This window comes from Dendrobium catenatum, unplaced genomic scaffold (assembly GCF_001605985.2).
Source record: "Dendrobium catenatum unplaced genomic scaffold, ASM160598v2 fragScaff_scaffold_926, whole genome shotgun sequence".
In the NCBI taxonomy this organism is placed as follows: Eukaryota; Viridiplantae; Streptophyta; class Magnoliopsida; order Asparagales; family Orchidaceae; genus Dendrobium; species Dendrobium catenatum.
Genome location: NW_021319388.1, coordinates 190,627 through 202,866, shown reverse-complemented (window position 1 = coordinate 202,866; position 12,240 = coordinate 190,627). Strand labels below are relative to the sequence as shown.

At 33.2% G+C, this 12,240-nt stretch overlaps 1 protein-coding gene across 1 annotated transcript in view; it reads left to right on the top strand.

Moving 5' to 3' along the window:
- The window catches only part of LOC110100514, a 25,284-nt gene extending 16,475 nt beyond the window's left edge, over nt 1–8,809 (top strand). The window contains exons 4-5 of the mRNA XM_028697421.1: nt 7,815–7,866; nt 8,500–8,809. Of these exons, the coding sequence (XP_028553254.1) occupies nt 7,815–7,866; nt 8,500–8,562 (115 nt within the window). The 3' untranslated portion in view covers nt 8,563–8,809. The remainder of the gene's footprint in view (nt 1–7,814; nt 7,867–8,499) is intronic.
- The last annotated feature ends 3,431 nt before the right edge of the window (nt 8,810–12,240 follow it).

Here is a 12,240-nt window from a genome sequence, read left to right as displayed (position 1 = left end):
TTTTCCTTTTCCTTTTTCGTGCACGAGTACGGCGTCCCCAGCCAGTACCATAAGGGGGTGACTCCTGTCATTTTGTAATACCCTTTTCCTTTATTTTCTTTTCATTTCTCATTTTCATCCTTATAGTTATCATTGCATATAACATATATCACATGTATCCTTATAAATTATTTCCTTTCTTTTCTCATAAGCTTATCATATATGGATTCTTTCTTAAGACTATAAAATCATAAGGATTTGTCTTCAACATTTTATAATACAATATTTTAATCAATTATTTAGAAAATTGAAATCATGAATAAAACATAAAATAATATAATTTACCCACTTTGAACTCTTTAGGTCTTCGATGCTTGATCTTCTCTTGAATCAATTTCTCTTCTTGTTGAATCCTCGCGGGATCAACACATACAACTTGATCTTTCACTCTCTAATTCCCTAAAATTCAAATAATAACTTCTATCAATATAATATTTTGATTTAATTTCTAAATATCATTAAAACTGAAATTGAATGGAATTCACTTACACTTATGAATGGAGACTTCTCAAACTCTCAAAATCTTTCTTCTCGAAATTTTCTTTTTCCTCGCTTCAATCCCTTCCTTATCTTTCAAGAAACATATCATTCACTTTGGATGAGGTAAATGGAGGAAATTTATACGAGAAATTTGAAAGAAAAAAATCAACAAACCTTTCCCTTAATCCTTATTGTCCGTTTCTCTCGTTCTTCCAATCTCTCCCAAAATAACACTCTGATAATGATAAGAATAAAAAAGAATCATTATTTCCTATCATTGAAAACAATCGTGTGCTAAAATTAGAAAAACGAAACTTACCTTGCTCTCCCGCACGAACGCCCGTCGCCCGCCCCTCTCTGTTTCGCGAACTGCTTCTGTTCCGCGACTCTTCTGTTCGCGGAATTATAAAGGCGGGCTGGCCGGTTCGGTTGAACCGGCCGGAAGAACCGATTATCACAGATACAAAACAAAATAAATTCGCACATGCAAGCATTCCTTCATATAATTTTCATTTTTTTAATACATCTTTTCATGCATTACCATTATCTATTGAAGTTATTCCCTTTTATTTGTGTAGCAGTTGAAATCATAGATATTACAATAACATGACATTTAGTGTCACGACCCGGCCCGGCTAGCTCGATTATATCGGGGCGGGAACAGTCGGTCGTACGGAAGAGCATATAAAACATAGATCAAATTCATTATAGATTTAAACTCAGTACATAAATATCATCCAATAATAAATGAAAGAGCCACTATAAAACATCAAATTCAAATGTTATAAACTGATCAACTGTCTCATAACCACTGAAACTTTCAAACCCATCATCATAACATACTTTCACAATTACATAAACTTCAAACTCACGAACTACAAAGAAACAAACCCAATGACTCAAACTTAAAACATGGAAATGGAACATTTCTTCCTGAGGTCCCCTACGACGATACGTATAAGGTCGTCGAGCAGCCATTACTTCTCTCCTGAAAAACATTTTTAAAAGAAGAATGAGCCAACACTCAGCAGGTAATTCATATCTCAGTTATTTTTACAAGATGCATAAATAAAACATTTTAAAATTAGAAACTAATTCATAACATTTTACAAGTCAAAATTCTTGAAACTTTCAATCTTACTTTTCTTTAATCATTTCATTCCTTTCATAATTCTTTTCTGTCATCTTATTCATATGCAATGCAGATGCAAAAATGCTTATGTCATATGTATACACCCGTCCCGGAAGTACCCTCATTCGTACTGATCAGGTACGCAGTCAAATTTTGGCCATTTCCTTTACCATTTGGCTTTTACAAGCCCCATTATCATTTGGCTTTTGTAAGCCCCTTTACCATTACCATTTTGGCACTTCCGGATCAACATGTACCATGAAAATTTTATTGCATTTAAATCTTTTCATTTCCGTTCAATTTCCTTTCATAAGCCTCATATATTTTCATGCTAAAATGCTTTTCATATGGTTCATATGCTTTCCAACAGTTAATGCAAAAATATAAAGACATAAACTTGCAAAATCAATGAATTTAAAACATTAACAATAAAAAAAATAAAGACATGAAATTTCATTAAGCATAAAATTTTTACTTTAGTCATGGATGTTCTCACTAGACATTTGCAAGAGGATGTACCTTGGTGTATGCTTTTTGCTGATGATATTCTTCTTGTTGATAAGACTAGAGAGGGAGTTGAAGGTAAACTTGAATTATGGAGGTCAACCTTAGAGTCTAAAGGTTTTCGCTTGAGTAGATCTAAAACGGAATATATGGAGTGTAATTTTAGTAGTAATAGACCTAGTGAGGGGATTGTGACTTTGGGCGATCAAGTCATTAATAAGAGTACACGTTTTAGATATCTTGGATCTATTGTTCAGAGTGATGGTGAAATAGATGGGTATATTATCAGCAGAATTCAAGTTGGATGGTTGAAGTGGAGGAATGCATCGGGCTTGTTATGTGATAGAAATGTACCCCTCAAACTTAAGGGAAAATTCTATAAGATGGTAGTGAGGCCTGCAATGCTTTATGGTGCCGAATGTTGGCCTTTAAAAGAGAAGCATAATACTAAGTTAAGTGTGGCAGAGATGAGGATGCTCAGGTGGATGAGTGGCTTTACCCTTAGAGATAGGATACGAAATGAGCATATACGTGAAAAGGTTGGAGTAGCTCCAGTAGAAGATAAGATTAGAGAAAGTCGCCTTAGATGGTTTGGTCACATAAAACGGCGGCCTTGCGATGACCCGGTTAGGAGAGTAGAGGTATTAGATTTGACTTATGTTAAGAAAGGTAGGGGTAGACCTAAAAAGACTTGGTTAGAAAATATTAGGAATGACCTTTCTTTATTAGATTTAAACGAGAATTTGACTTTTAATAGGACACAATAGAGAAAAAGGATTCATGTAGCCGACCCCACGTAGTGGGATAAAGGCTTGATGTTGTTGTTGTTGTTGTTGTATAAAATTTTTAAAGCACTTATAAACTTAACTGGGATCTGAACACCTACCTCAAACCAAATACGACACGTCGCTTCGACCAAAATTCTTTCACCTTGAACTTTAATGATCACCACCTAATAAAGTTTATAAAGTAAACATGTCACATAATTAGAAATCAAACTTCCTAAGTCTAATTGCTAAACTCGGCATTTTCCCTTAACCATTCCTTACGACTTTTAAAGGATAATTAATTAAATAAACCTAAATTTTCGGATTAAATAAATACTTAAATTTCGGAAATTTATAAATCTTTCATTTAACTAAAATATTGCTCTAAAAACATTCCTAAACACATATTTATAATTATAATATTTATTTTCGGATTAATTAAATTAGGAAAATTACAAAAATGAGTTTTCCACTAAAAATCAAAATTCTCGCTTTAAAATTATTCCCAAAATCCTTAGGAATCATTTTCTTAAAGAATTATTACAAAATTAAGTTTTAGGTCAAAAACCCTAATTTACAAATCTCCAAAAATTCCTCCAATTTCTTCGTTTTTTTACCGTTAAAATGTTCTCTTAATCTTTCCTTATTAATTCCATAAAGAAATTTTAAAAGAAAATTAGGTTTTGGAAAAACCCTAGAAAATCATTTTCCAAAAATTTAAAGATCGAGAAAGTTTCGCTTGGAAATAAACATACCGGAGTGTTTCTCTCGTCATCCTTTTCGATTTGACCTAAAAGTTTCGTCGGAAGATCGTCACCGGAGTGCCCTCACGAAGCCGTGCGTCGCCCCTTGCCTGACGTCTGTCCCTCTTGTTTTGTGCGGTTCACACGTGAAATGAGAAAGAAGGTCTCGTTTCATGCTATTAAGGGAAATAAAAGTTTTGCAAATGACCTATATGCCCTTGCTTTAAATAGATTTTTTCTATTATTAGATTTGGGGTAAAACCGGTATTTAGAGACTTCGAACATTTTTTAATTCCATTTTTAGGCAAAATTGGGTATAAGTTCTATATACCAAAACGATCAGAATTTCGCAAGGGATTTTCTAAAATTATTTTCGTTGAATTTCGTTAACATTGAAAATTTAACTTAAATCTCGTCGCGACGCTTTGAAAAACATGCGACGACCTATTAACATCGATTTGGGTTTTACATTTAGAATCAAGGACATAGCAGTAGCATGTCATTTTAAATGTGGACATAATTATAAAATGAATTTGAATTTATGATCATTGACATTTATTGTCAAAAATATATAACAATAGCATACAATTGAACTCATTGACATAACAATATTATAAACATGACCATATTAATGACATAGCATTTACAAACAAACTATAGAATGAGCTGATTAAATATTCATAGCTGTAATATGCTATTTGGAAATTACAGACATTAACTAAAGGATGATTATACCATTTTATGAAATTTCTTAAATAATGTGACTTCTCATGTACTACTGATAGCAATATGAAGAATTTTATTAAAGAATTGAAGTAGCATAACTTTTCCTCGATGAACATCTCAATCTATGATGCTCCGACACTTCTCCTCAAAGAGGCATGCAGTGTCTGACACCGTATCCGACACGACACTCGTCTGACACTCCTCCGACATGTGTCGGATACGCCGAAAATGTGTCCGATTAAAAAAAATATTAAATGCAAATTGGACACGCGTGTCAGACACGCATATCTTAAATATTTTATGATTTTTTTAAAAATATAATTTCTTGTATTTGCCGGGATTTAAACTAAATTTCTTATTTTTTATCCACAACATCAAATCAACGTCTGCACTTAATACCCATTCATCGAATATTCTCATTTTCATTTCTCTTTGACAGTGAAGGTATTTTCATCTCCTTTATTGGTGATTGATAAATGGCATCGATGCATGACTCTCGACATTCTAATACTAATCATTTTAAGCACAAATTCTAGTTAAATGATTTATTATTTTAAAATTATTTTTAAAATTATACTTAATTAATTTTATACACTATTTTTAAAATATAAAAATTATAATACTGTGTCCAACCCGTGCTCGTGTCCTATATTTTCAATAATTGACATGTCCCGTGTCCTTGTTGCGTCGTATCCGTGTCGCCGTGTCCGTGTCTGTGCATCATAGATTCCAATAAAGGGAAAGCTTAATAAACAAGTAGATTATGGCCTTGTTTGGGACGGCTTTCTTTATACTTCATAAAGCAGCTTTCTAGTACAAAATTTTTTAATTTTGTATTAAAAAACTGCTTTAAGAAGCATAAAGAAAGCCGACCCAAATGAAACCTATAATACAGTTGATCTAGAGGAAGGAAATATTATTCTTAAATAGAAATGCAGTTTCCCACCTTAATGACTTAGGGTGAACTAGCTCATCGAGTTCAATACCAAGTCATCATTTGATCCCTTCCTACAAACCTAACACAGTGTCATGTGTAAGGCATGTAAAATTAAACCACTTACATTTTTATGTTAATGATCTAATTAGTACTCATATCGGACAATCTATACCTACAATAAACATTCTGCATGATAAACAATTCCAATATAGTCATAAGTACTTAAACATTCATGGCTTGGACTGTATAGGAAATTTGGCATACATATGATACCTCACCAAATTTAGTTCCAAGTGTGTAGGAGTTTGGAGGAATGCATGGGTGGGATTATATTAAAATTTAACTGTAAACTCTTTGAAAATCTAGTAAATATATAAAATAATATTCATATGAGAAATACTATAAGAAACATAAAAAAATATAATATATACTTAAATCCAAAGTAGGATTACAGTGTCCTTCCTCAGTAAAATAACCTCCTCACTTGGCTTAACATGAGCCAGGATCTAAAGCTTGCGGATAAGAGCTTTCTCTTTCTTCCTTCTAACTTTCTCTTAACTCCAAACGGGTGATTGGGGAAAATGAGAAGGGACATAATTTATAAGGATAATGCCAAGGGTAGTTAGGTCATTTGCCAAAGTCATTATTTTACCAAAATTCAAGCTTTTCATGTAAAATATGCCCAAATTAATTTAATATCATTAAAATTATTAAAAAATATGCATAGAATATTACACTAAGTTAGGAAGACAGGTGCAAAAGCCATTTGAAAAATGAACATCAAATGATTTTAGAATTTGAAACTGTAGATACCTATATTATTCGGTATCATAAATTGCTAACTGAATTGAATGGACGATTCTTAATTGTATGCACGGTCATCCAGAGAGCAATTTTGTTGGAATGATATCATAACATGTTTATGTGAAATTAACATTAATCAAACATACACATAAATTCATTTCACCGAAAAATTCCCATATGCACACAAACATTCTTCATATTTGATGCAGGTTGGGTCTAGAAAGTGTGCTCTTAGTGTTTTGGTTCTCCTCTCTACTTAGATGTAGCCTAATTTTATAACTTTTATATTGAAGTTAGATCGTGTATCATCTTAAAGGCTGTTTAGAATCACCTTAAATTTTTTTGTTTTTCATGTTTTTTAATATTTTGACATAAAATAAAAGATTTTTGGTATTTTAAAAATATATTATTATTTTATTAATTGAAGATCGAATAAATTGATTTATACGGTGGTGATGACAATTGTCTCTTAAGTAAAAAGATGTTAAACTCTTAAACATCGAGACATAAGGGTAATGGTCTGAACTTCATTAAGAAACTCAGCAATTAAGCGTACTCATCCCGGAGAAATCCTGAGATATATGACCTCCAAGAAAGCTAAACCAATAAGACAAAATCATGAGGCCCTTAGGTCAAAGTGGTTAATATCTCGATAATTAAGAGTGAGTTTGTTACAAATGATATCAGAGTAAAACACCAGTCGGATGATGAGAGCTAAGTATCATATAAGACAAAGTGCAATGTCATGTGAGCCAACTCTTGAGCCATGTATGGGACAAAGTGCTATGTGGCGGGAGTCACCACTTAAACTTGTAGGGGGCCACCTTTAGAATTCTATCTGGCTGGTGAATGATTCTGGGATAAAGATACTAACGAGGACATCAGTTACTTAAGTAGGGGAGATTGTGAATCCCTTAAGTAAAAAGAAGCTAAACTCTTAAACATCGATGTGCCTTTTGATGTAATGGTCAAAATTCAAGTAAGAAACCCTGCAGTTAAGCGTGCTCATTCCATCTAAATTCTAAGATGGGTGATATGCTAAGAAATTACACCAACAAGACAAAACTGTGAGATCCTTAGGCCAAAGTAGACAATATCTCGATAGTTAATAGTTTGTGTTGGTAAAGCAATTGTCGGCGGGGCAACATCTATAGCATGAAAAATGATGACAGTGGTGGTAGAGGCAGCAGCTCACGGTGATAGTTGTTTTTTAAAATACACGAGACTTTAATGTGTCCTGATTTATTTTTAACAAAATTAAAGTAGTTAAGAAATATATAATAAGGGCCTTATTTTTTGCATTTCAAATGTCCGTGTACGATTCTTCTATTCACAAGTATTGCTTATTAAATGCCTGCCTTCATGAAAACACAAAAAAAAAAAAAAAAAAAAAACCTATAAAAAAAAAAAAAAAAAAAAAAAAAAAATCCTATAATTGCATGCTCGGTTACTGATATTTTGAACGGGCGTTCGGATCAAATTGAAATTATTAGAAGATTGATATCAAAAGTTTGTAGTGGATGTAACCTTAAATCAGAAAAAAGAACTGTTTGATTCAATGTCATATCTAAGTGAATCTCAGCACCATTTCTTCAATGAATTATGCTATGGATCAGCCGATCAGTCTATCGTTACATACTTCATATTTTCTTCATTAGGCTAATGGTATGTTCTTCGTGCAGCTATGCTCGAGACTGTGTAGAACCTGCGGCAAAACCTGGAGCAGCAGCATTGGTAAGTTTATGTGAAATATGTTTCTCTGCCTGACGATCACTATCACATAAAAATCATGTTATATTGCTCATTTGGTTTCTCTTACGTTGACAGCAGCTTTTAAAGAAAGATTATTTTTTTTCATTCATTTTATGTGTAAAAGTAAAACATAATACTTGAGAGAGTTTTGAGGAGATTTGCATAGTTTAAAACTAATATTTCTTTCTAATTACTTCCAATTAAGATTTCGTTTGGGACAACTTTTTAATGCTTTTTAAAATAGCCTTTTAGTTAAAAAATTTTTTAAATTAGAAATTTTTGTACTAAAAAGTTGTTTTAAAAAACAATGAGAAAATTATCTTCGTTTGGGACGGCTTTTTTAATTATTGCTTCTTAAAGCAGCTTTCTAGTACAAAATTTTTAATTGTTGTACTAGAAATCAGCTTTAAGAAGTAATAAGAAAGCCGTCCCAAACGAAGCCTAAATGATGAACATAACAAATTTCTTTCTTTTTTTCAGAACATTTATTCTAACTTCTAACAACCAAATGAGCCCTTAAACAGGAACTTAAATTCTAGCTGTATTGAATCTTTATTTCCCATAGAATATCCAGAACCATCTTGACTTTTCTGAAGCTCTTGATTGCAAATGCAGGCTATCATTAGTGCGGTTACTTGGCTGCTGCAACGATTTCCACAGCTTGCTGATAGATTGTGATGGAAAAATCTTCTCAAACTCTTCAGGTCCTAATCTTCGTTACATCTGTAGTTTTTTGTATAAAATATTAGTATGCGTGTGAGTTAATTGCAGGCTATGAAATTATTGATGATATTATCAGATATCTCTGTTTAATATAGGTATAAGATCATAAAAATATACAAAAAAAAATCAAAATCACTCGAATGTTGCATGTTTTATGAGTTAAATACTACCGCAACAACGATAACAACAAGCATTTATCTCACTATGTAGATTCGGCTATATTAAATTTTTTCTCCATTTTATTCTATGAAGAGTCAACTGAAACAGCTTTTTAGTACACATGTTTTGAGTTTAAAATTTTTTTCTGGTACTAAAAGCTATTTTAAAAATAAAATAGTAATAAAATTGTATCAAATGAGGCCTTATTCTATCTTTTATGCATATTTGCTCTATTTGAGCCCATTTATGTTCCTTGGTGAAGTTAGGAGAGAAACTTGTAAAAATCTCTGTATGGTTAATCTTTTTATCAATAGAAGATTTTTTGTTAATAAATTTTGGCAGATAATTTCCTATAGCTTTAAATTTGTTTGAAAATTTTAAAATTTAAGATTTAAAATGAAGGGGTAAAAAAAAAACAGGATTAAGTTATTGTCTATGTTATATCACCTTGAGGGCAAACTATTCAGGTCGAATATTTTCATTCAAGATGAGTATGTTAATTAATAAATTTATTTTAAAAGGAGTGTTATATATATATATATATAATCAATCATTTTTTTATTATATTAATCTCAAAATAAATTTAATTATTGCTCATGCGAGGCAAGAACATTTACTAGATGGGCCCACTATATATATTGAAATTTTTGAAGAATTATTAGAATTTTAATTTTAGCAAAATATATATTTAAATTGAGCGTGTTATTAAGATGAACAATAACAATTAAGCTCTTGTGGTGAAGTTCAAAATTTTAGGAAGTTAATTTAGATTTTGTTTGAGTGGGCTTCAAAAATTCAGCCCTGGCCTTCGCTCGCTTTGCTTTTGCTTTTATGGGAAGTTTTAACGGGATTAAGTTCTAAGGTAAATTTTGGAAGACAGAAGAGTTTGTAGATAAGACATGACCCAGAGAATTTGGCCTCATTTTGCGAGGATTTTTTGATCTTATTTCTGGTTTCTTATAGGCGCAAACCCCTATAGTTAATTATTCCTCCCGATAATGAGAGAGATCTTTCGATTCAGGCTAGTCGTCCATCAGATACGTAGAGATACATGTTATTTGGCATATAATAGCAACATGGGCTTAGGTTTGGAAATTTAGAAAAGTTTGATATTTAAAATAGGAAATTTCACTATATAACACTTAAAACAGATGGTGGAGGAATGGATGATGGACCCGATCAAGATCTCATTTTTTCGTCGTCCCCGGCCATCGTAGTCCCTATTCAACTTAGTTAGAGGACGTAGTCGACCCAACCTGACAGAATGATCCTTGTCGGCAACTATGGGTTGCTTCGTCAAAGGGTACCTTATAAACCTGGGGGAGTATTTGTCTAAGGGGAAATTTGAATTCACCTTAGCTAACAGAGGGTTTTTTTCCCTATCGATCATATCCTATTGATTCATATCTAAAGGATTTGATGCCACTAAGGAGTGTATTGGCTTTGATCATAATCAGTATTTCGTGGTGTCATTTTTGCAGCAAAACCACTCGGTTCAGAGGGCCTCGGGTCAAAATCGTTTATCCTGCGGTACTATTTGACGACAAAATCGCCGGTCAAATGACACGTACCACATCCTTAATGACAAGAGATTATTTGAGAATGGATCATAGTGATATTCTCGACTAGACATTAGCTTTATGTGAATTGAAGTAAATTTTAATTTGTCCACCTCGGCAAACTGTTGCGGAGAGTGGATGGGTTTAACTTTAAGTGATTTGATGTATGCAATTCAATTTTAAATATCTTGGAGTTTGGGATTTTGGAGTTTTTGATTTTTGGAGCATTGAATTTCATGAGTATTTAAGTGGAGCTTGGAAGGCATTTGAATAATTATAATTAACCCATATGGTTGAGATCTGCATTCAACACGGTCATCATCGGGGTATTTGGGATCATTCTTGCTAACTAATCGAACCTTATTAACTCTGTCAACTTGTCGACAAAGGATTGTGTTTCATATGTTGTATGCCTTTGTTAGTGAATTTTCACTGTTATAGGCTTTGAAGGCCCAATATGAATGTATTGAAACAAATATATCGGCCCCCATAATCGTATATTTATTTAATGATTCGAACCTTGTTGACTCCTATTGATCTGCATATAAGGATCGGGTTAGAACTTGAATTCATTTATTGACCCACGTAGCATCTATAGACGTCATGTGTGTACTTATAATACATTCGTCGGGGCCCATGCGGGTGTTTGAGGGTATTTTATAATTATTTGTTGAATCTTATGTACTCCTATTTACATGCTTAGGAGGATCGGGTTCAAATTTATTGACCCGCACAGTATCCCTAGACGTCACGTGTATATCCAAGACACGCTCGTCGGGGCTCATGTAGATGTATGATTGCACTTACTCCTTTTTGTGTACCTATGTGTATACAAATTATAGTGCATGTACGAGGATATTTTTTTTAAAATATTTATAAACGCCTTATGTCCGCTTGCATGGATGTCGCGGATCCGATGATGTGTTATATCAGCTTATGGATTGAGTTATTTGCTACTTTATACAGGTAGACTGTCATGCACAACTCGTTGCTTTCTGTAGGTGGGTTGTAGTGTGCTAACGAATCTCCTATTGATTTTTCGTGGATAACTGCATTTACATGATGACTTTGTTTATGGTCATTGCTTTGCATACAAATCTTCTAGCGCTGACCACTGGCATTTGTATTTATTGTAGTTATTCTGCATTTTGCTTGTGGATGGCATATTAAGTGTACAACATATCTCTTTCAGCGGCCCGTTTACATATGCTATATATATATATATATATTTATTTATTTCTAGCTTGCAGAAGCTCAGTGTATTTGTTGACTATTAAATAATGATTGATTGTAGGAGTGTTGTAACACCTAAAACCTATTGCTGACTGACACTTGTAGGTGCATCGTTATCCACATCACAAGCCTTCCCTTATTGTGAATGGATATTCACATTCACTACAATCTTCTATCCTTGCTCATAGAAGATATGTCACATGTTTGCATTCCCAGAAGCTCTATGACATTAGCAATACCTTCACTTTCGTCACTTGTAGACGGGGTTATTGCATGAATGAAGCATCTCCTAAAGTGGCTTGCAGAAGTTCGTACATTTTGCAAGTTTGAGTGCATTTACTTGAATATTGGCTTCCTTACTATTATTCATTAAGGGCTCCATAAGACTATTAGATATGTCATAGCCCCTCCTTAGGAGATGCTTCATTCATGCAATAACCCCGTACCCGGGCCCGAAAACTGGTTTCTGGGTTTACTCGGCAACCGGTTGGGTCAACCCAAACCCGACCTGTTTTTCAAACGGGTCAGGTCCAACCCAAAATTTCTGGGTTGGGTTTTTATGTCGTGTCAAATATTGACACCCTTACGTGCACTTACATGTTGTTGGTCAACTGACCAATATGACTCATTTTAGATCTGATTTTTGGTTCAAACATATCTATTTCTTCAATTTTAATGTTTT